The sequence below is a fragment of the Mytilus californianus genome, unplaced genomic scaffold (assembly GCF_021869535.1).
Source record: "Mytilus californianus isolate M0D057914Y unplaced genomic scaffold, xbMytCali1.0.p SCAF_4, whole genome shotgun sequence".
Taxonomy (NCBI): domain Eukaryota; kingdom Metazoa; phylum Mollusca; class Bivalvia; order Mytilida; family Mytilidae; genus Mytilus; species Mytilus californianus.
Genome location: NW_026262690.1, coordinates 115716979 through 115743299, shown reverse-complemented (window position 1 = coordinate 115743299; position 26321 = coordinate 115716979). Strand labels below are relative to the sequence as shown.

At 32.6% G+C, this 26321-nt stretch overlaps 1 protein-coding gene across 4 annotated transcripts in view; it reads left to right on the top strand.

Annotated features, from left to right (window-relative positions):
* The first annotated feature begins 260 nt into the window (after positions 1-260).
* The window catches only part of LOC127699139 (uncharacterized), a 29617-nt gene continuing 3556 nt past the window's right edge, over positions 261-26321 (top strand). The window contains exons 1-6 of one of the 4 annotated variants that reach the window (XM_052202887.1): positions 261-416; positions 12071-12224; positions 13352-13975; positions 20821-20868; positions 23513-23616; positions 26152-26245. In XM_052202887.1, coding sequence (XP_052058847.1) covers positions 12099-12224; positions 13352-13975; positions 20821-20868; positions 23513-23616; positions 26152-26245 — 996 coding nt within the window. In that variant the 5' untranslated portion in view covers positions 261-416; positions 12071-12098. Of the gene's footprint in view, positions 417-4988; positions 5137-5950; positions 6087-7193; positions 7324-12070; positions 12225-13351; positions 13976-20820; positions 20869-23512; positions 23617-26151; positions 26246-26321 lie in introns of those variants that run through there. The other 3 variants (XM_052202886.1, XM_052202888.1, XM_052202889.1) reach the window with 3 other exon arrangements.

The window sequence follows — 26321 nt, the reverse complement described above, 5'->3', positions numbered from 1 at the left end:
ATGGGCATTACAATTCATGGGAGCCTCTTTTTTAAGTGAATGGTTTCTGCAAAGATATTCTGTTATGTATTCAACCTTTATGTGCCTCTATCTGTGAAAGTTGTATAATTTACTAGTAAATCAGAAGAATTTCAGATGTTGCAACAGATAACAGCTGTCACTCTTTTTTATCAATTTTTTGTAAGACAGATAGGATAGATATCTTTTCTTAATAAATCAGGCAAAGATTATTATACACTACCATACAAAAGTATTTATTTTGTTGACCTGTTATCATTTTAGTATTGTCACAGAATTGTAGATTAATAGTACAAAAATTGGTTTTAAATAATAAATAGTGATTTGTTAAGAGACCTGAGCAAGCGTTGACTCATAATCAATATCTAATGAATCAGTCAGTCAGATGGATGCAAAAGGTATAGTCACACTGCTTTATATTCTTTTTAATCTCTAATTATTTACATGTTTTTATGTTTAGAGGGTATATTATATAAAAGGTAAATTATATTTGATAATTTAAAATGATTTTTTTTCTTGTTTATCTTAATAAGATACATGTATTCAAGTCATAATTCATTAATCACTGTACATTGTATATGTTGCAGTTTACTTGCACGACATTGTTACTAGATACGAGAGAAGAACAGATTTCTGTTGTTTTAATAGTAAATTATATTTCATAATTTTAAAGTAATTTATTCTTGCATAGCTTTATGTGATATTTAAGTCATTATACATTAATCATTGCATATGTTTTTGTTTACTTGTACAATGTACAACTTCGTTTAACAATTTGAATATAGGAATAGAGAGAAGAACAGATTTCTCTTTAAATAGTTAATTTTTTTACATGATTCTGACAGTTGAAAAATGGGGAACTGTAAATACTAGTAAATGCATCCAAAAGTAGCACTGAAAAGAATTGCAATAGCTAGTTAATTTACACTGGAAAAACCATAGCAGATGTTCAAAATGTGCAACAGTTTGACTGCTCAGTGTTAAATAACTGGTCCCTGGTCTTTTTTTGCTTGATTTTATATGAGTAATCTCCCTTAATTAATGCATATGATTTTAAAAGGGTTTCTAGAAATGTTAAAGTTTGAAGGCACCTCAATTTAAAAGTATGGGTTTGAAGAAAAATAGGTCATAACAGGGGCAGATCCAGACATTTTCAAAAGGGGGGTTCCTAACCCAGGATAAAGGGGGGGTTCCAACTATATGTCCCCATTCAAATGCATTGATCGTCCAAAAAAAAGGGGGGTTCCAACCCCCAGAACCCCCTGGATCTGCCACTGCATAATCATTTTATATTTCATGCATGATGAAATACAATAAGTGCTTCCCTAAACTATAATTATATGTAGCTCTATAACTATATGAACATTTAATATTTCATTTCAATGTGAAAAAATTGGGTTTTTTTTGTAACAAATCAAAGTGTATTGTTTTGTGTGTATAAATGTCATGCTGTCCATCAAGGGCCCCTAATTGGAACTATAAAAAAAAAACTATTCTCTCTTATTCATTTCTTAAAAAGGGCACTGTCCTGTCATTACATTAAAAATTCATGTTTGTTTGTCCATTTGTGTAAAATTAAGAGAAAATTCTTGTTAAATGTTGAGTTAACTGGACAACTGTATTGATCAGTGGATGTTTATGCAGGTAATTTGTACAACAGTGTATAGATATTAATCTATTGACTCATAGCCTTTATCTGTAGAATGCCAACCAGACTGAAGCAATTTATTTTATTGACTTTAAAATTGTGACAATTATTGGGTATGCTGGGTTTGACAGCAATTTACTTTTATTTTAATGATTTATTGCTCTGAAATTGTTTTTGAAAATAACAAAAGTAAAATAGGGAGTAGCAACACATTTAATTCACTTTAAACACTCAATAATACACTGAATGTGTGACACCATCCTTTATACATATAATGAGGTGCTTAGAAAATAACTTAATAGAGAAATTATTGTATTATTTTGATAATTCTTTTTCCTGATTAAAATAGTTTCCTTATTGTAATACAACAATAGCACTTGTGAAAAATAATATTGACATGGTTATTAGTTTTTTTTCATTTGAATTGTTTTACATTTGTCATGTCAGGACCTTTTATAGCTTGCTATTTGGTATAAGTTTTGCTCATTGTTGAAGGCAATACAGTGATCTACAGTTGCCAACTTCTACATCATTTGAACTCTTGTGGAAAGTTGTCTCATTGGCAATCATACCACATCTTCCTATTTTTATATGGTGCAACAGTTTATAAGTAAAGGGGAATGCTTATCTTTAGTCAAATTAACTTTTGGACAACTTGTGAAATTTTGAAAATTTGGGGAGGGACAAATGTAGTTCCAGGGGTTCTCAATATAGATTGAATATAATTGCTAGGTATAAGGTAGGGTGACACATAGATGTATAAACCCTATCAGTATTTAGTTTTCAGTTGAGGGTTTACACATCTATGGGTGACCTTAATAGATGAAAACCTCTTTGCAATTTTTTTCATTAAATAAGCCTGGATCTACTACATGTACTAACAGTCAAATGTATCAAATACTAAGTATACAGGGAAGTATTTTTTTATAAATAATAGGCACACCTAGTTGATAGATTCTGTATCGATATACATGTATATATAATAACGAGGAAGAACATGTCTGTCGATATCATTACAACATATCTTAAGAATTACATGTAAACAATTTTGATTTTGTATTTGAACTTTGGTAATAGATATTTTTGTCTACATTGATGGTATTGATGATTATTGTATTTATAATAATGTCAAGTGGAAGCATGTTAAAACCTCTTGAGGACAATTTAAGATATACTTGTAAGATTTACAGACAACCAATTTTTATTCCTTATTTGAATTATTGATATTTTATGTATCATGATTGTGATGGTGTGAATGAACAGATGTGGATCCAGGATTTTGAAAAAAGGGGGAGGGGGGCGTCAGCCCCCAAACTAGACAAAATTTGTAGTGGAACCGGTAAAAAGTCTAGATTAACCATAAAATGAAGCGCCATAAGGGGGGTTAAAGTACTATATAATGCAGGCAATTCTTGCAAATAATGCATCAAACTAAAGCTGACAGTCATCATGGTTTTTTTTAAATGTAAGAAAAGAGAATAATAATTCTTACGGTCATAATTGGAAGTTTTAATTGAACACTTTCATTTTCCCCTAATCAACAACACTAGATTCAAAAACACTAACTGAATGCAAACCCTATCATAAAGATAATAGTTATTGCTAATAAAAAAAAAGGAATAAGAACTTTTTATACCCCCGTTGTAGCGGAGGGGTCACTAAGTTTTACCCTTGTCTGTACGTCTGTATGTCCCGAAATTGGCTTCCGTTCTCTAACTTTAGTTTGCCTCAACCAAATGTTATGAAACTTATCCACAATGCTCATTACCACAAAACACAGATCAAGTTTGAATTTCGGTGTTGTCACTTTTACCATTCTAGAGTTATGTCCCTTTACAAATGGAAAAATTGCTTACTTTTTCATTTCCATTCTCTAACTTAAGTTTGCCTCAACTAAATGTTATGAAACTTACACACAATGCTTATTACCACAAAACTCAGATCAAGTATGAATTTGGGTAGCGTCACTTTTACTGTTCTTGAGTTATGTCCCTTTATAACTTTATATGCAAGTGGGGGCATCATCTGTGTCCCATGGACACATTCCCAATTTATTTTTCATATAAGAGTTTAAAATAAAATAGATTTGGATTTCATAATGCTTCAAAGGTCATTTGTACGAAAAAGTTTTCAGTTGTTTTTCCATAATAGGACATCATTTAAAAAATGTGAGACTCATTGTTTTCTTGTTAATGTAAAGTCAGAGTGAAAGTGCAAATTTTCTATTAGGAAATATTGAAAAAGTAAATTTTTCACCAAATATGGACTTTGCAGAATTATGTAATTGTTTATTCACAATTTTCTAAAAATATATTTTATTTGAAACCAGATCTGACTTTATACACCAAGTTTAAATTTACCATTGAAAGTTCTTTATATGATGGAGATATACATAATTTCCCTTTATTCTCAATCCTTAGAGTAATTTATATACTGGTTAATTCATTTAAACTAAAATTAAGATAAAAAATTAAGGATGACATAACTGTATTCATAAATATCTATTTTTAAAGTGTCTTTCATGAGGGTCTTGATGGTGTTTACAGAATAGAGAGAAATGGGCCAAAAAATACAAAAATAGAGAAAAATAATATTAAAGATTAAAGAATAATTGAGTGTTAAAATCTATAGAATAGAGAATATTGGTGAAAAAAATCTGAAATTTTGACCCCTTCACCTCAACCTTTCCCTCCTCCAAACCAGAGCTTGTTTGGGTTACTTTCTGGTAGATTTTAAAATTATATGCAGTATGACTACCAATTGGTAATGAGACAACTATCCATCAAAGATTACAGTAGTATTCAAATGATGTTAACAATTACTATAGGTCAAAGTACTGCCTTTAACAATGAGCAAAACCCAGAATGTATAGTCATGATAGATGTCTTAAAGTTAGGAGTAGTTTTTAACATAAGCCTAATAAAAAAACATACTGTTTTTATTAATTGATCAGTAATATGATAATGAAGTTTCAATGGTATTTTTAAACAATTTGTATTTAAACTTAACACTGATATTTTGATCAATCTGTTTGGTAGATGCTAGCTTCATATTTACAGATGTTCCTCTCATCAAAAGCTATTAAATCTTTTTTAAAAAGCTTAAGCCTTTGATAAAATATACTGTTTTATTCATTAATATTCAAATATGCTGATCATTTTAAGTCTGTTTAATAGTGCAAAATGTTCCATGATCCTCCTGTCTTAAACATCCCCCTATGATTTAATAGATTTTTAGGTGAATTGTCTCAAGTATCAAATGGATGTAAAGCTCCTTATTTAAACCTAAATATTAAATTTTACACGTAGGCTGTCTCTTGACTCTACTTAATACTAAAAGCAAGATGTAACATAATCTTCAAACGTCTAAGATTCAGGAAATATTAAATATAGATATCCTGTCCACTCCAACAGGAAGGTTTCAACACATTAAATTTAATTCCATGGAAAAGTGATATATCAAAATTATAGGTAATTACATATTTTTCATTTTAATATATTAATTTTTACGTTTCATGAAATAAATTTTTCAACTTCATTAAAGGTAGGGTTTTACCATATGTATATAATTATTAGCTTTTAAATATTTTAATCTCTATAGTGAGAGGGATGACAGGCTTTTGAGATGTTGGATACAAAGGGGGGAGTGGGAATGTGAGATATGGTGGGTAAAAAAGTGTGGGAGAAAGGGTTTGAATAAAAGTGCGAAAAAAATACAAAAATAAGAGACAGATTTTGGAAATGAGCACCCCCTGTTGACCCTTCTATAGTGATAAGTTTTTAATTTGTTCCTTGATGAGTTGTGATATCAGTATTTAGTTTTCAGTTGAGAGTTAATTGAATGGATTTTAGGCCTAATTGGTTGCTGAAGTTGATATCTTTTCAGTATTAAGTTTATTTTCATGTTAAGTTTTCTATTTAATTGAGTAACGAGTTGCCATCTGGTTTACATTTTAAATTACAGTGCTACGTAACATAGCTTTAGATGAAAGCCAATGAATGACATTTTTGTTTCAACCGCAACAAAAATAATTGAGAGATGGTAATTTAAAAAAAAAGAGAAATGTAATTGTATTATGCGAAATTATTAAAATGGAACTGACGGTCAAATGTATTTTTATTTGTCAGTTACATTCAAAAGGTTAAAATCAGATAAAAGATTATCCCATAAAATTGATTTCCCAACAGTAATTATATCAAAAATTATAAATTACGAGAGAAATTTAGTCCAATATTTTTAATTAATTATGACAATCCCATCGAACATAATGACAATTGTAGATGTACCACAATGCATTTAGTTGGTCAGTTTGTAGCTCTAGGCTATAAATAAATCACAAACTAAGGATGAGGCCCATTGGAATTTGTAAAATGTTATAATAACAATACTATTATTAAAAACATTCTCTATACATACACAGGTAAGAAATTATATAGTAACTTTATCTTAAAAATACATTTATATTAAATATAAAAAGTTACGATTTTTTTTTTTTAAGTGTTGTTAATTTTTTTGTTTGTCTTTTTGCTGTGCACAAAAAATTATCAAGGTTGCAATAATATGCAAATAAAGTTAAAGCACCTTAATGTGTTTATTGAATTTTTTATTTTTGTTATTAAAGATTTCTTATTTTATTAAATTCATGTGACATTTAGATATGGATTTTATTAGAACAGATCAAATTTTTTGTAAATGATGGTTTAATATAGAATGGGATTTCAGTAAAAGAAATTGTCTGGTGTACTTGTGAGGATCTTGATGGGGTTTACAGAATAGAAAATAATAGATGAAAAAAATAAAAAAAAGAGAAAAATGGACCAAAAAAAGAAAAATGGGCAAAAAAATCAGAAATATGAACCAAAGAAAATAATGACACCAATTATGTCAGTCAACTATTTGAACTATAAAAATCATATGCACAATACAGAAGTACAGAAAGTTAGTGAATGTCTTGTGCAACATAGAGAAATTAAATGAAATTCCTATTTTTTGGCAGAAATGGGTAAAATTAATTAAAGGTGCTTTCTTTCATTATCCTCTGCTGCATATATTTTTTTTTAAATTGGACTGTCAGATGACAAAGCAAATTTTCAAAATTAATAATTATTCCTAGTGTAACTAAATACCTCGTTACCTTGCTCTAAAATATGAACTAATGAATTACTTATTGATCTAGAGCAAAGAAAAATGACACCAGCAATATTTCTGAGATGTATGTGTGAAACACAGCACATGTAACAGGATAATTAAACTTCTGCCACAGACATTGTTAAACTCATATTGATCAATTTGCCTGCGCTTTACAGCTCTACACAATTAAATAGAATGAAAGCAATATGTCCAGAAAAACAGAAATTATAAGTTGCTGCCAATTAACTTTCTTACTTTTCTTTCATTTAATATGTCCTTGCTTTATCAGTTACCATGGCAACCAGAAAGAATTGATATTTCGTAGATTTTTGCAAGAAATGTAATAGTTCATAATGAATTTACATTCCTCTATGTTTGGATGATCATGTTTATTTTTAATACTGATGTGAATTAAGATAATTTTTGTTTCTCCTGCTATTTGAAAATTAACATCAGATTTGTGTGTAAATGAAATACTGATTTGAACAGCAGACATACTGCTGTGTTAGGTGTAGTTTAGAGTGCAGGTTAGTCTAGATAATATATACATACATAGTTTTAAGTTTAAGATATGCAATCTTGAAAAAAAATCTTAATCAGCATCAGGTAGAAGATTCTATAAAAGATGTTCAATTGATTTTAACAATACTGGGTTAATATATTGGCTTTTTAATTTGAAATGTTAAAGTTGTCATAGGCAACTTGTCTTAATCAATGTTTTTTAATCTTGTAAATATATTGTCTTTAGATCTCTGTTTTTGATTGCATCATTTCATTTTCCTGTCTTCAATGTTAATTGTTTTTGTTTTGTTTTTTGTAATCATTTTTCTATCTGATGTATTTTGTTTGTTTACAAAGGCATTGCCATGGCAAATTGAAAAAAAAATAATATGTATATTCTAATCATGTTTTATGCAGAATTTTTTTTCCTGAAAACTAACAAAAATGGCTGTGTAACTATTCTGTATTTGGAACTTTTGGAAAAAGGAAAGGAATCTTTTAAAACAAAATCTGTAAGATAGAGGGAGAAAAACAAAAATATTCAATGAGGGAAACTAACTAACTTCATTCCATTGAGCTACCACACCCAAATGTGATAAGGGGAGATAATTTGCCTTTTCTATCCTCTATTAGATGTCACACCCTGATGTTGTCAGGTGACTTTCCATGCTAGCTTTACTGTTATCATGCCCTGATGTTGTCAGGTGACTTTCCATGCTAGCTTTACTGTTATCACACCCTTATATGAATAGGGGTCTGTATGGTTTCAACACCAAAATGCGATTAGGGTCTATCCCATCCTCAACAATATGATGTAGTTTGGGACTTTCTGCTTAATGGTTTTCAATGTCAAAAAGTAAATGTGGGACTTGGCATTCTTAGCCATTTGCATGGTTGCCATTCCCTGGTTTGATTAATTGAATTTTTCGACTGTGGCAATGTATAGCTTAACATATTGTATGATACATCAGTCTATTGTTAACCTGAAGATATCTGATCATTATTTGTTTTGTTGGATTGCTGTCTCATCATGTATACACATTTTTTTTTCACATTTCAATCACATTTAATTATGATACAGGGGACTTTCCATCCAATGTATATAAATGCCACACTCTGATGCAATATGGGGACTTTTCATATGTAGGTATCTGACTGATCACTTCCAAATTCAACTCGGGGATTTTTCTTTCTTAGCTTATAATGGGTTGCAGCAACCTGATGCACCAATGAGGGCCAAAACAATCTTAAAGATAAGGCAAAATAAAAGCAGTGTTAGAGTTCATAAACTTCATCAATGATATCAAATATAAAAAAGAAGATGTGGTATGATTGCCAATGAGACAACTCTCCACAAGAGACCAAATGACACAGAAATTAACAACTGTAGGTCACTGTACGGCCTTCAACAATGAGCAAAGCCCATACCGCATAGTCAGCTATAAAAGGCCCTGAAATGACAAATGTAAAACAATTCAAACGAGAAAAATAATATATATTTGTATGCAATATATAGGATTGTTGGTAAAAGAAATGAAAAATTACATGAATACATGTATAAGTTCCGGCTGATTTTGAATCAATGAATTTAAAACTCAATGCACGGTGGATTTAATATCCTTTTTAAATTTGATATGCCTTTCTTATTTTTTTTTAATTAAAGGTCTCTCTGAGGGAACTCCTTTTATGTGAAAATTAATCAGCCTTTAACATATAATTTTGTAGAAAAATGACAATTATTTGAAGCACTTGTTATGGTTTGGTTTCATATTTCACACATGTCATCATAGATTACTGGTGATGAAGAAATATTTGACACTTTACCTGGTTTTTGACAAGTAAAATTATGTGTAATTTGTTTCTGACCCATTTATGGGAATACCATAGTTCAAGTATGGGCTATTAAGTGAAATGTTGTTATATACATTCATACATGCATGGTGCAAATTTATAGGACCATTGCAATGGTAGAAATTTATATTTATGTATTGCATACTCCCCTAACCACTTGCAATGACATCTGCTCCTTGCAATTATCTGTCTTAACTTAGGCCCAAACCATTCATCTTTAGGAGGGGTAGGGGGCATGGAAATTGTTTGCTTGTGTCAAAAACATTTTTATGACTTACAGGAACAAGAATTTTTTTTTGAAACTCAAAATTGAAAAAGTTGAAATAGTTTTAAATAGAAACAAGTTATTTTTTCTGATCAATTCCCTTATACAACATTTTGTTCAAGAAATTTAGAATCAGACAATTTATAAAAAAAAACATGCCCCTCCCCCCCAACACACACACACAAAAGATGAATAGGTGGAGCCTTATGAATCAAAGTAGATGTTGTGTTATTATTATTGAGACAGCAGTCCAACAACATAAGATTATCAAATACATGTATAAATAATAGAGATTAAAATAAATTGATAGGATAGGGGAGTCCGATTGATTTTATCAATACTGGGAATGTATAGGAAACAAGTGTTTTCCTTGAAGTTATCTGATCACATGCTATGTGTATAAATATATATATATATTAAGGATTAAGGAAGAAAACAGATACTTATGATTGTACTTAAGATAATCAAAGAGATAAACTAGTAAGATCTTTAAGCACAAGATTTATATCTGTTATAAGACAACAGGATGTCTATACACTGACAATAGACTTTGGTTTCCTTTTAAATTTCATGTAAATAAAGAGTTTATGTAACTCTGTTGAAGATGAATACCATTTCTTTTTAAAGTGTTAAGTAGGTGATAATCTCACAGCTTTTCAAACAATCATTTGTACCGGGTAAGTCAAGATTTTTTTTTATCCTATAGACCTTTAACTAAAAAAGTTAGTATATTTATATCATCAATATTCAATGAGATCAATTTTACGTTTCTTTATCAAGCAGAACTTTACTTTGGTATTGAATCATAATTTTATTAAATAAAAGGATATGAGGTCAAAGTCTTACTTTTTACTACATAAACCATATATGTTCAGTCTAATGTGAATTAATCAAGTACTACTTTTAGAAATGAAAATCAATATTGCTTTTATGAAACTATTAGATTGAGGACATAATCTAAAATTAACCTAACTTCTCAGCCATGTCTCTTGTGGGATATGTGAAAGGGTGTGGATGGGGGTTTACAGAATAGAGAATAATGGGCAAAAATAATAAAGAATAGAGAAAAATGGACCAAAAATATAAAGAGAATAGAGAAAGATGGCCTAAAAGATTAAAGAATACAGAAATGGAGGACCCCAATCCAGACCCTCATGTGATCCTCGGTCTTTAGTTCTCTTTTTAGGGTTTTGTGGACTTGTTTGTTTTGTTCTTTTGGGCCGTGGTGTTATTTGTCTTTCTTCAAAACTATGCTTGTTGACTGCTTAGAGATGTTTTCAAAAATTGGTAAAACATGTACTAAATTTATTTTCTTGTGCTGCTTAGGAATATTTTTCAGCTATTATGCCCCAGTGTCTAGACAAAAAGTTTTGATTGGCTCCTTAATTCTTATACTTATAAGAAATGTGCTTAATTCAAAAATAAATTGTATGAATAGCTTGGAGGACACAAACTGCAACATGTTGCAATCATAAAATAATCTGATGTATACAAAAAATCTTGTATAGAGATTAGAAATAATTCAAAAGGTACAAAAGGGATAACTAGGAAACAAATTATTTACCATAAGTCAAACAATTTATTATTAATCTGAAAATTTTAATGAAATTCTATGTTAATTTTAAATTCCAGTAATAAATAGTACAGAACGATATATATAATGATGGGGATCTTTGTACGTCAGCCCTCATACCTCATCCACAAAGTCTCCTAACAAAGGAGGGATTTCCATAAAACTCACACAGACTGGTCATACATAATGGCATTGTGCAATTACTATTCTACTTATTGATCAAATTGATTTTTGAGGTCCTAAGTATAAAGTATGAGGGGGATGGCATGCTTTTGGGATGTGGGATATAGTGGGTAAAAAATGTGTGGACGTGGAAGATAGGGAGGGGGTAGGGATATAGTGGGTAAACAAAGTGGGATCTGGGGTAAAGAAGGAAAAAAGTGGGAAGTGGGAAACAATACAAAAAAAAGGTAAGATTTGGGAAATGAGCACCCAGTACATCTCTCAAACATAGAAGTGTGATTTCTTCACATTATATACTCAAAAAGGAGAAGGCTTCCCATTTCTGTAACTCACTAGTTCATCAAATGTATCATTATGAAAAAAATGAAATGTGGTATGATTACCAATGAAACACCAGACTACAAATAATGTGGAAGTAAGCAATTGTAGGTCACTGTTTAGCAAAACCCATACCCTATAGTCAGCTATAGAAGGCTTGGATATGACAACATGTGAAGCTATTCAAACTTAGAAAACCAGATTTTTCATATACAAATTGTTTACCAAAAGCATGTTTTGACTATAGACAAGGGAGGAATAAAGAACCTAAATTGTTTTTAATTTGGTCTAAGTTTTTTTTTATGGCAATTACTGGTAAGAGAAGGTACTTGTATATGCTGACATTACTTTTTTTCTTCCTAACCAGACTATGCATGATAAAAAAGTCCATGACAAAGTCTATTGGTTACTCCAGCTTACATACTGTGTATCTAATACATGTACTTGTTAGGTCAAGGTTAGATCATTTCTCTTTTCTATGTGTGATACTGATAGTGTACTATTATTACCCAAATGACAAAGATTTAATATTTTATCAGATAAATTTTGTTTCTTTATGCAAGTATATATCTTATACCTTTAGATTAGTGAATCTTGAAAAATAAATAATCATGGGAAATAAAAGTGGAAAACAGAAGAAGAAGGATAATAACGAGGAGGGTGATTCTACTAAAGTGAATGGAGAGGCTGGACAGGCAGAAAATAAAACAGAGGAAGGAGGGGACACAAAACCTGAGGTAAGTTTAATTATATTTGTTCTACAGGTATATAATGAGGTAGAGGGGAGCACAAAGTATGTAATAAATTTAATCAGAGCAGTTGGGCAGACAGAAAATGAAACAGAGAGACAAAACTTAGATATGTTCAGGTGCAGATCCAGAATTCTGATATGCCCCCCTCCCCCAATTTCCCTAAATCCACCTCTGATGTTTCATCAGATTTATTGCACAGACAGAAAATAAACCAGGGAAGACAAAACCAGATATATGTATTATCAGAGAGGTTAGGCTGACAGAAAATAAAACAGGGGAGACAAACCTGAGATATGTATTATCAGAGAGGTTAGGCTGACAGAAAATAAAACAGGGGAGACAAACCTGAGATATGTTTTATCAGAGAGGTTTGGCTGACAGAAAATAAAACAGGGGAGACAAACCTGAGATATGTATTATCAGAGAGGTAGGGCAGACAGAAAATAAAATAGGGGAGACAAACCGGAGATATGTATTATCAGAGAGGTAGGGCAGACAGAAAATAAAATAGGGGAGACAAACCTTAGGTGTTTTATCTGAGAGGTTGGGCAGACAGAAAATAAAACAGGGAAGACAAAACCAGAGACCTTTTTTATCTCAGGTTGGGCAAACAGAAAATAAAACAGGGGAGACAAAACTAGAAATATGTCTTATCAGAGGTTGAAAAGACTGAAAATAAAACAGAGGGGACACACCACCTGAATAATTCATATCAGAGAAAGAGAGAACAAAACAATGGAGGGAGGGACATAAAACTGGAGAAAATTTTATCCAGACAGGCTGGGCAGACAGCAAATAAAACAAAGGACAAAACAAAACTAAAAATTAACAAAGGGAGGGGAAACAAACTGTGAGGTATATTAAATCAGAGAGCTGGACAGATAGAAAATAAAAAGGTGGAAAGAGGGGGAAAAATGTACTCCTTTAGTAACATCATTAATAAATCTACATCTTATTATCAAAGCTTATGCAGTCAGTGACTATATACAAAAAAAATGTTAAAACGGCTTATGTACTTTGACTGCATGGTTATAGTATGAATGATTGTTGAAGAAAATGGAAAATTACAGAAGCTGTGAACAATACTTTAATTACTTTATTTTTATCACCAGGAAAAAGTAGCAGAAGGTAATGGAAGTAAAGAAGAAACTAGTGATCAAAAAGATAAACAAAGTGAAGAAAAAAGTGATGATAAGCAAAGTGACACAAAAACTGATGTAAAATCTGATGAAAAATCTGATTCAAAACCAGAAACTGAAGATTCTAAACCAGAATCACCAAAGGAGATAGTGCCAGCAGCAGAATCACCTATTAAACCAGAAGAAAAATCAGAATCATCTAAAACAGAAGAACAATCAGAAAAACCTAAACCAGAGGAAAAATCAGAAACACCTAAACCAGAGGAAAAATCAGACACACCCAAAGTAGAGGATACAAAACCAGAAACAGAAAAAAAAGAAGAAACACAGCAGTCAGAGTCCACGAAAACTGACGAAACACAACAGCCACAGGAAACAAAACAAGAGGAAGTGACAACACAGGAAGAAACAAAACAAGAAGTCCCTGTGGAAGAAGTACAACAGGCAGCAGAAACAACAACTGTAGAAAGTGCACCAGAAGAACCAAAACAGACTGAGGAAAGTGCACCAGAAGAACCAAAACAGACTGAGGACCCAAAACCTGAGGAACCACAGAAAACAGAGGAAGTAACACCAGTAGTACAATCAGAACAAAAGGTGGGGATTTATAATTTATAATATAAATAAGAAGATGTGGTATGAGTGCCAATGAGATAACTCTCCATCCAAGTCACAATGTGTAAAAAGTAAACAATTATAGGTCAAAGTACGGCTTTCAACACGGAGCCTTGGCTCACACCAAACAGTAAGCTATAAAGGGCCCCAAAATGACTAGTGTGAAACAATTCAAACAGGAAAACCAATGGTCTAATCTATATAAAAAACAAGAAACGAGAAAAACTTGTGAACCACACCAACAAACGACAACCAATGAACAACAGGCTCCTGACTCAGGACAGGTGCATAAAAATGCAGGGGGTTTAAACGTTTTGGTCGGGTAGATACCAGTAGTTGTCTCATCAGAAATCATAATACATCTTTGTATATTTATATTAAATGTTACATGTCTATGTTATGAGACCAATGTCTTAGGCTTAAGTAAAAGACAGGTGCCGTTATCAGACATTAATTAAACAAAATGTTATTCACAAAGTTCTGACTTATAGAAATTGTCCAAAAATAAATAAAAGTAAAAGTAAAGTCTACACTATTTTTCATGTCATAAATGCCAATCTCTATTTCTATGCAATTTATTTAGAATTTCCTGTTGTATCTAAAGTGTTTTCCTACTTTGGACTCAAGGTTATCTGATCACCTGTGACAACAGGAAGTTACTCGTGACCAAAATCAGAAGTGGAAGTAATTCTATAAACTAAGTAGACCTTTTTCCACAATTTTATACCCGGTAGTCCTTTAACATGACCTCAGAGGCATTTTTTTCTATATCTATTTATAGTTGGATATTTTCTTTTTAATTTTTTGCTATTTGCAATTTTTTTTTTTTTTGGCTTTTTTACTTTCAATGTGCTGCAACTAAAAAAAAAAGAAATAATAAAAATTGTTAAAAGTGAAATAAGAATGAAGTCATATGATATAGGATCTTATAGAACTACACACTGGAGATGATTATGTGACCATATGAATGAAAGTAGATGTTTAGGGAGCAACCATTTAACTTCAAGGGGGGGTTGGTTATGGTTTTTTGTCTGAGTCAGAAATATTTCTTGTAAATTGCGAACATTTTTTTTTAGTTTTTCGACCCTATCAATCAAAATTATTTTTTTCAAAATTTAATAAAATTGAGAATGGAAATGGGGAATGTGTCAAAGAGACAACAACCCGACCATAGAGCAGACAACAGCTGAAGGCCACCAATGGGTCTTCAATTTAGTGAGAAACTCCCGCACCCGGAGGCGTCCTTCAGCTGGCCCCTAAACAAATATGTATACTAGTTCAGTGATAATGGACGTCATACTAAACTCCAAATTATACACAAGAAACTAAAATTAAAAATGATACAAGACTAACAAAGGCCAGAGGCTCCTGACTTGGGACAGGCGCAAAAATGCGGCGGGGTTAAACATGTTTTTTGAGATCTCAACCCTCCCCCTATACCTCTAGCCAATGTAGAAAAAACAAACGCACAAAGGTACGCACAGTAAAACTCAGTTCAAGAGAAGTCTGAGTACGATGTCAGAATAGGAAACAAAAGAAAATAAACAAAATGACAATAATACATAAATAACAACAGACTACTAGCAGTTACTGACATGCCAGCTCATAAGACTTCATTCTTATTTCACTTTTAACAATTTTTATTATTTCTTTTTTTTTTTTTTAGTTGCAGCACATTGAAAGTAAAAAAAGCAACAAAAAAAATTGCAAATAGCAAAAAATTAAAAAGAAAATATCCAACTATAAACAGATATAGAAAAAAAATGCCTCTGAGGTCACTATAAGGTATGGGGAAAATCTGGATTCAGAATATTTTTTTTTTTGTCATCTGCTTGACCACAATATTTTTTTTCATCAAATTGGGGATCAGAATATTTTTTAGGAAAAAACCATACCCCCCCCCCCCCCCCCCCCCCCTTCCCCCCCTTGAAGTTAAATGGTTGTTCCTTTATAATAGGGCAATGAGACAGCGACGACATTTTTTTTTAGCAACCTTTACTAAGGTCTTGCACGGTCGGTAATGAGACAGCAATCAAACAATACAAACAAACAAAATCTAAAGGTCAACATACTATACTGTCCTTAAGTCTGGAAATTTTTTTAAATAAATGTAACAGGGACTTTAAAGGATCTTCTTTTAATACCAAAAAAATCATAAATGATGTACTATTCAATGTTAGACATAAGTATTTTTAAGAATCAATTGAATTTCATTTTTTATGAGACACTTGAAGAAACTAACCACAAAATCAATATCTTCTTTCAACTCTAACCATAAAAAAAGTGCAGACTGGAAACTGAAGAAATTTGACATATATATTCCAATGGAACCAACTGTCCACTTTGTTATTGCATGTCAAAACTAATCAGGCCTTTAATTTGGTACATTGTGAATTTGTGTAGTATTAAATTATGCCCTGTAATTATACATTTTTGACTATTTAGACTTATTCTTCAACTTTTAAACTACTATATGTAGTGCCCCCTTTTTTGGAGCTACATATATGTGTATTGCAGTTTTTACAAGTTCATTCCTAGCATTGCCTTGGTGCCCCCTCCTCCCCATCTGATCTGAGTACTCATTTTATTTGGCCTATCCCTCACTATTACAATAAGATTTACTGGGTATTTTCTCTATAGTATACTGATTTCCAATTTTCTTGAACTTTGGTTGTACTGTGGCAAATATTTCATGTCTATTCAAGAAGATTGTATATTGTTTGAAATATAATTGTTCGAAAACAAGCTAAAATTCAATGCAAGCTTAGAAAAGTAAATTGAATTCTTGAAAGCAGTGAGGAAATACATTTATACATTATGTATGTCCTTGATATGACATAAACATAATCTCGTAAAAAATTAATTGGCAAAAGCCCAGATTTAACACAAAACTACATGTTTAAGTGTGATTGTATTGAAAGATATAAATAAAAATCCCAAATAATTCCTAATAGGAAGTAAAAGAAAAATGTTTTTATTTTTGTTTTCATGACCACATGCTTCTATACTAAAGTTTACAAAGGATATTGGTCTGACGGTCAAAATCATAAAAATATTGTTGGTCAAGAAAATTAGAATATTTATGAAATGAATTGCTGATAAGATTTGAGTGAAAAATGCATTATACCAACATCATTGCTCAACTTGGACAACAAAGTTTTAGACCTGTTTATTTTTCTATTAAAATTTTATCTAAATTAACTTTTTCGTTGTTTTAATACTGTAAATTCAGAAATTATTGCGTGCATTTATTATTGCGATTTTGTCATTTTAGACTAAAATGCGATTTTAATTTTTGCGATATTGAGAAAAATCCTGTTTAATTCATATAAAAATTTCAAAATGCGAGTTTAAATTATTGCGATTATAACCCTGTCGCATTTTTCGCAACAATAAAAACATCGCAATAATTTCTGAATACACAGTAATGGGCTCCAATCTTGGACCCATCCCTGGCATCTACTGGCACATTGCCAATTTTACTGGCCTAACCATAAATTTGCTTGCCCTTGGGTGAAACTGGATAGGTTTTGAACCTTAAATACTAAATTGACTGACTAGACATCTTAACAACTGTGAACTTGATTTACAAGCAGTAAAATACCCTTGAGAGTTCATAATTACAGAGAATAACATTACAATTTCTGTGCAACTTCATCCATACCCCCATTGAATAATGGCTGAAATTAGTCCTATTCAAAATATATGCCATATTAGGGCTATTTTATTGGTTGTAATTATTGTCTATGTTAAAATGTTTAAATGTAAAATATGCAAAGGAAGAAGAGAGGACTAACACCTATGGGGATTTTACTTATGCATAATTACTTCCCTTTATATACACAATTACTTCCCTTTGTTATTTAAAATTTGTAAACACTATAGTTAATAAGGAAAAATTTAATTTTGATCTTAATAACAAAGTATACAGGTAGTATTAACTTAAATCACCTTCTAAAATTATTTTTATTTCCTGTATATTTCTTAAAATTGCTTTAAAAGGTAAATAAGCAAGTCGTTCTCTTTAATATGAATACAAGGTCCTTAGGAGATTAGACAGCAACCTTATGATTGAAAGAATGCAAAAAAACATTGTTGCATGCATATATTATTACAAATTTTGAGGAATGGACAAAAATATGAGATTAAATATTAAGATTTCAGGAAAATCTGAAGCGATACATATCAGATATCAGAATGAGAGTTAACTTATTATTCGGATATTCAGACACCCAGTCCCATTATTTCCTTTGATAAAAACATGATCACAATAATTTTTCTGAATTTACAGTAGTTTTAACGTATTTTTTAACATGTTGATTTAGAAGCCCTTACTCCTGTAATAATAGTGAAATTTCTTTTAATTTTAATTTTAAGTTCGGGTAGTTTCATAGGAGTAGGATATATTCAAAAATATTTTTGCTCTCTGTGTAATGTTCATTCATTGAAACACAGTTAGTTTTATTTTTAGCCTTAGATTGAACTATTGTGAGTAACTATAGCTGCATCACAGATGGTCTAATACAATATTTTATTCTTATTGATTTATACAACAATAATTAATAATGTTATTCAAATACAGATAATAACTTTACTTGATCTTTAACCTTTATGACAGGACAAGAGTTCCTGTAATTCAAAATTCTGAGTCATTTGGTAAACTTATTCTAATAATAGGATTTGAGGAAATTTAGAATGCATGAGGTCAATTTATCATCTTTTTGTCATGGGAATTAATCTTAATACTTCTACCAACATCAGGCCTGGACCCAGGATTTAATGTTAGGGGCGCCCCCTGAGGACTAAAAATAAGGGCACCATATTTTTACAAAAAATGTTTTGTAATTTCACTTACAATTTGAGCTAAAAAAAAATTAGGAGAGGGGGGGGGGATGCACGTCCTCATCTGAATCAGCGCCTGAACATATTTCCTTGACCTAATATTGCTTCTGAAACTAATAAATGTGTTTGCTATTGATAAACAAAACAAAAGATATATAAGTGAGATATATTTTCCACCTAATTCTAATTTTAACTGCTATCACTTTTTTTAAAAAGCTCTTGTAACAATTGGAATACTTAGTATTGGCCACTTGCTTGAAAAATGTAAAACTGATGAATGGATTCAGTGTGCGAAAATCTTTGTATTGAAATAATTGATACTATACAGTGTCCAAGCTAGCCCAAAATAGAGGTGCTTGAGGCTCTGTCCATTCTGTGACTCCCTCTGCCAAAGCTAGCCAAAATAGAGGTGCTCCAGGCTCTGTCCATTCTGTGATTCCCTCTGCCCAAGCTAGCCCTAAATAGAGGTGATCCTGGCTCTGTCCATTCTGTGATTCCCTCTGCCCAAGCTAGCCCAAAATTGAGGTGATCCTGGCTCTGTCCATTCTGTGATTCCCTCTGCCCAAGCTAGCCCAAAATAGAGGTGATCCAGGCTCTGTCCATTCTGTGATTCCCTCTGCCCAAGCTAGCCCAAAATTGAGGTGCTCCAGGCTCTGTCCATTCTGTGATTCCCTCTGTCCAAGCTAGCCCAAAATAGAGGTGCTCCAGGCTCTGTCCATTCTGTGATTCCCTTTGTCCAAGCTAGCCCAAAATAGAGGTGCTCCAGGCTCTGTCCATTCTGTGATTCCCTTTGTCCAAGCTAGCCCAAAATAGAGGTGCTCCAGGCTCTGTCCATTCTGTGATTCCCTCTGCCCAAGCTAGCCCAAAATTGAGGTGCTCCAGGCTCTGTCCATTCTGTGATTCCCTCTGTCAAAGCTAGACCAAAATAGAGGTGTTCCAGGCTCTGTCCATTCTGTGATTTACTCTGTCCAAGCTAGCCAAAAATAGAGGTTTCTCCAAGCTCTGTCCATTCTGCGATTCCCTTTGTGCAAGCTAGCCCAAAATAGAGGTGCTCCAGGCTCTGTCCATTCTGTGATTCCCTTTATCCAAGCTAGCCCAAAATAGAGGTGTTCCAGGCTCTGTCCATTCTGTGATTCTCTGTCCAAGCTAGCCCAAAATAGAGGTTTCTCCAGGCTCTGTCCATTCTGTGATTTCCTCTTCCTTTTCTGTGATTCCCTCTGCCCTTTCTGTGAACTCATCTGCCCTAATAGTTCAGCCCTATGCAGTTTTTTGAAGGAAATTAAATTTATCCAATACAACTAATCATTTTAAGGAAATTGTTTTACAATTTAACCCATAAAAATATAATTAATTCAGCAAAAATATTTTAATTATTATTTTTTCTTTTCAATTTTTTATCTATATATAAAACATGCTCAAGTAGTCCTTTTTCAGACAAAAAACCACACTAACATGCCCTTCATTTTAAAACTGAGCCCGTCTGCCCTGAAATCCTAGCAATAACACTACTATATATATATAATAGTGTTCTGTACATCTGTTGTATTTGCAAATTTCAAAGCTAGCTCATTAAACCATATTGCAAATGGAAAATTTATTATGGGATGTTTGGTAAAGTGTAAAGATATCTGATAGCTAATCAATACAGAGAGTTCACAGGGAATTATCGGTAGTCTTTGTAATGGAAGAAACAATACTGAAACAATCAGGTCTAGACATTAATAGCCACCTGGTGTACTGTTGTAAATGTCTTGATTTACTTATAATACAGTAAAACCTGTGTTAACAAAAACAAAAAATTGACAGTAGATTTTGTTTGCATTTGACAGGTGTTTGGTCTACACAGGTTAATATACTTTAAATTATTCACTGTATGCCTTGATAAAAGAGTTATTAAGTTTATGTAAGTTTTCGTTTTTTTCCAGGGTTCAGCTAAGATAGGTTTCACTGTATAGTTTTTCATTGATTGATTTTGTTATTTTCAGCCAGAGGAACCTGAAACAAAAGAGCAAGAAAAAGAAGAGACACAGCAGGTAAACACGAAGCCATATTTTAAGTTTAGTTTAGTCTTTAGGCCTAAAGTCACTCATTCACCAGATGTGAATCCAGAGTCAGAGGGAGGGGATCATAATTGTCAAAAACGGTTGCAAATATTTTTGACAGTTTTAAGCAAAATAAATATATTTTTTCGATCAAAGTGATACACCCCCTCTGGAATCCACCACTGCCCAGTAACAGCCTGTCAAATAATTGTAAAATCCTGTATCAAGCATCACAATCAATCATCCTTCTTACCAATTTGTCTTAATTTTATTTGTGTCTGTTTCTTTTAGATAATGCTTAAAAAACCTGTTGGATTTCATGAGAAAATTTTAAAACAACTGGAATATCGGTATACCATAAATGTGATTTTCTGATATAACAAAAAATGAGAGAAAAAATGGGGTTCTTAAAAGTCGGCAACAAACAAAAGAAAAGTCATGCAAATAAAGATTGGAACAAAATATTTTGATCGCTACTCTACTACCCCAGGGACTAATACATGAATATTGGTCCCAGCTACTACAAGGGACTAATACATGAATATTGGTCCCAGCTACTACCAGGGACTCATACATGAATATTGGTCCCACCTACTACCAGGGACTCATACATGAATATTGGTCCCACCTACTACCAGGGACTAATACATGAATATTGGTCCCACCTACTACCAGGGACTAATACATGAATATTGGTCCCAGCTACTACCTGGGACTAATACATGAATATTGGTCCCAGCTACTACCTGGGACTAATACATGAATATTGGTCCCAGCTACTACCAGGATCTAATACATGAAGATTGGTCCCAGCTACTACTAGGGACTAATACAAGAATATTGGTCCCAGCTACTACCTGGGACTAATACATGGATATTGGTCCCAGCTACTACCAGGGACTAATACATGAATATTGGTCCCACCTACTACCAGGGACTAATACATGAATATTGGTCCCAGCTACTACTAGGGACTAATACATGAATATTGGTCCCAGCTACTACCTGTGACTAATACATGAATATTGGTCCCAGCTACTACCAGGGACTAATACATGAATATTGGTCCCAGCTACTACCTGGGGACTAATACATGAATATTGGTCCCAGCTACTACCTGGGGACTAATACATGAATATTGGTCCCAGCTACTACCAGGGACTAATACATGAATATTGGTCCCAGCTACTACCAGGGACTAATACATGAATATTGGTCCCAGCTACTACCAGGGACTAATACACAGCTACTACCAGGGACTAATACATGAATATTGGTCCCAGCTACTTCCAGGGACTAATACATGAATATTGGTCCCACCTACTACCAGGGACTAATACATGAATATTGGTCCCACCTACTACCAGGGACTAATACATGAATATTGGTCCCACCTACTACCAGGGACTAATACATGAATATTGGTCCCAGCTACTACCAGGGACTAATACATGAATATTGGTCCCACCTACTACCAGGGACTAATACATTAATATTGGTCCCAGCTACTACCAGGGACTAATACATGGATATTGGTCCCAGCTACTACCAGGGACTAATACATGGATATTGGTCCCAGCTACTACCAGGATCTAATACATGGATATTGGCCCCAGCTACTACCTGGGACTAATACATGGATATTAGTCCCAGCTACTACCTGGGACTAATACATGAATATTGGTCCCAGCTACTACCAGGGACTAATACATGAATATTGGTCCCAGCTACTACCAGGGACTAATACATGGATATTGGTCCCAGCTACTACCAGGATCTAATACATGGATATTGGTCCCAGCTACTACCTGGGACTAATACATGGATATTAGTCCCAGCTACTACCTGGGACTAATACATGAATATTGGTCCCAGCTACTACCAGGGACTAATACATGGATATTAGTCCCAGCTACTACCAGTACATTAACCTGAAAACATATACAGGAGGTAGAACAAAATTATGTAGGTACATGTACATGTATTTCTAATATCTTCAACAAGGAATAAATACTCATACTCTTCTGTAAGCATAGGAATTTTATATTCTATTCATCTTCTAAATCAGAATTTAGTTGATATAAAATTAGGAAAGTATGGTGAAGTAGGGACAACCCCAAAAAAAACTTAGGGTGATGCAAAAATCTACTAAGTGAAGGTCAACATACATGTAACCTTGAATGAGCACAATATACTCCCTTGTAAAGCTCTAAGAGATCTCTATGGAAGTTTTGAAAGAAATGAAAGCAAGGAAACAATGTACAATGGTCAAAAGGGTTTACTTAAAAAACAAAGAAGCAATAAAAACAAAAATAATTTATGCTCAGGTTAGACTAATAGAAATATTTCTAAATGTCTTAGAGAGCTATTATTTTTTAGATTTTTGGAATTCAAAAACAGTCAGAAAAACGATAATACTTTTTAAAAATAATTCTAATTTAATTTTAGAGCATTTTCTGGATTAGCAACATTTGACAAGGGAAACAATCCAAATCATCAAATTGGTTCTACTTTTATCTCATACTTCTTAACAACGAAAAAAGATTCCCAAAATACTTTCACAGTATTGTTTTAATTTTTTTTTTTCTAGTGGTAAACCTTTTTAAAAATTAGGGAAATATTTTGTATATTTCAGGAAACTAAAGTATCAACAGAATTTAAATGGGAGGATGCTGGAGAGATTGTTAAAGTAGCAGGAACATTTAATGACTGGAAAGAACAAATATCACTAGAGAAAGTGTAAGTTTATAATATACTAGTCAACAAAAGAAACGATACAAGGCAATGTATTTTCCATAAATAATGAAATTGGATACACTGTACCAAGGTAAATAATTGCCCAATTGGTCTAATATTTACAGAGTGTTCTTTTCTTATCAAAACCATTGATTTAAGGCAAATAGGCGAATTATTTTTTTTGTAATTTTTGTTATTTCAAAAATCATATTTTCACCAAATCTATATTAGAACTTAAAACTTTAAACTTAAACATGGTCTGCTTAAAATTTTGAATGCCTTTGCAGATATTTGAATACTTAATTCTCATCTTCGAAATTAAGTGCCGACTTTTGTCATCATTTTCCGCAAAATAAATTTGACCCCTGTGTTCAATAACACGATTTTTTCTCACTTTCCAATTTGGTCAGATTCTTTTAATCATATGCATATGCTTTGCAAATGAATGTTTGTCATAGTATAATTTAACAGTTTTTCCTATTTATTATATTTCATGATAAATTTGAGTTCAAACTTGTGTATCTTTACTTTTGTTGACTAGTATAGTTAATGCTATACAATTCAAGATTTCAGTTTGAAGACTTAGTTCATCAAAATTAATGGGAAACAATTCAGGATTTCTAAAATCTCAATCCTTTTTTATACGACCGCAAAAAAAATTTGCGGTCGTATATTGGTATGACGTTGGCGTCGTCGTCGTCGTCATCGTCCGAAGACACATTGGTTTTCGCACTCTAACTTTAGTTTAAGTGATTGGATCTCTATGAAATTTTACCATAAGGTTCAATACCACAAAAGGAAGGTTGGGATTTTGGGGGTTATGGTACCAACAGTTAAGGAATTAGGGGCCAAAAAGGGGCCAAAAATAGGCATTTTTGTAACTTCCAGACATAACTTGTGTGTTAGTGTATGGATCTCTCTGACATTGTACAACAAGGTTCCATATCACAAAGGGAATGATGGGATTGATTTTGGGGGTAATTGCCTCAAAATTTTAGGAATTAGGGGGCCAAAAAAGGGGCAAAAAACAAGCATTTTTCTAGTTTCATGACAATAACTTGTGTGTTAGTGTATCAATCTCTTTGAAATTATACTGCAATGTACCATACCACAAATGGAAGGCTGGGATTGATTTTGGGGGTAATTGCCTCAAAATTTTAGGAATAAGGGGCCAAAAAGGGGCAAAAAACAAGCATTTTTCTAGTTTCCGGACAATAACTTGTGTGTAAGTGTATGGATCTTTATGAAATTGTTCTACAAGGTTCCATATCACAAAGGGAAAGCTGGAATTGAGTTTAGGGGTAATTGCCCAAAACGTTTGGGAATAAGGGGCCAAAAATAAGCATTTTTCTAGTTTCCAGAGAATAACTTGTGTTCAAGTGTATGGATCTCTCTGAAATTGTACTGCAAGGTACCATACCACAAAGGGAAGGCTGGGATTGATTTTGGGGTACCGGGTAATTGCCCTAAACATTTAGGAATTTGAGGCCAAAAAGGGGCCAAAAAACAAGCATTTTTCTAGTTTCAAGACAATAACTTGTGTTCAAGTGTATGGATCTCTCTGAAATTGTACTGCAAGGTACCATACCACAAAGGGAAGCTGGAAATGAGTTTAGGGGTAATTGCCTAAATCGTTTAGGAATTAGGGGCCAAAAAGGGGCAAAAAACAAGCATTTTTCTAGTTTCCGGACAATAACTTGTGTGTAAGTGTATGGATCTTTATGAAATTGTACTACAAGGTTCCATATCACAAAGGGAAAGCTGGGTTTGAGTTTCGGGGTAATTGTCCTAAACGTTTAGGAATTTGAGGCCAAAAAGGGGCCAAAAAACAATCATTTTTCTAGTTTCCAGACAATAACTTGTGTTCAAGTGTATGGATCTCTCTGAAATTGTACTGCAAGGTACCATACCACAAAGGGAAGGCTTGGATTGAGTTTGGGGGTGATGAAACATAAGGGGGTTTAACAAAAATTGGGGGCGGGGGGATTTTTTTCCCCCTTTTTTTTCCTTAAAATTTTCCATTTTAAATTGGTTATTTCTGATTTATATATAAAAGCAAATAATAATGATATGGTTTGAATAGGTAAATTTAAAAATTTTAAGTTCTTAGACCACATTCATTCTGTGTCAGAAACCTATGCTGTGTCAAATATTTAATCACAATCCAAATTCAGTGCTGTATCAAGCTTGAATGTTGTGTCCATACTTGCCCCAACTGTTCAGGGTTCGACCTCTGCGGTCGTATCAAGCTGCGCCCAGCGGAGCATTTTATTTTAATCTCCAACAGTCAAATAAAAAAATTGAAATGAAAATCAGTACAAGCACTTAGTACTATAATCAAAGTTTTGACAGAGTTACCTCCCATTACTGCATTCTAATTTTCTCTATAGAAGTCATTGAAACTTTCCATGACTTGATTTTTGCCTAGTTTAAGATTAAATAGTTGAATTTCTGTACAATTGATATTTTCTTAATAAATTAGCATAGTATATTCATTTCAAAAATAATTGGTGAACATATTTGAAATTTTGTTTTTAGGAATGATGTCTTTATTGTTTCTGTTGATTTACCAGCTGGAGAATATTTATTTAAGTATATTGTGGATGAAAACTGGGTCATAAATAAAAATCAGGTATTTTATTATTTTAATCATAGTGTAGACATTGCTTTTATTCTAGTTGATAGAGTAAGAAAATCAAGCCATACAC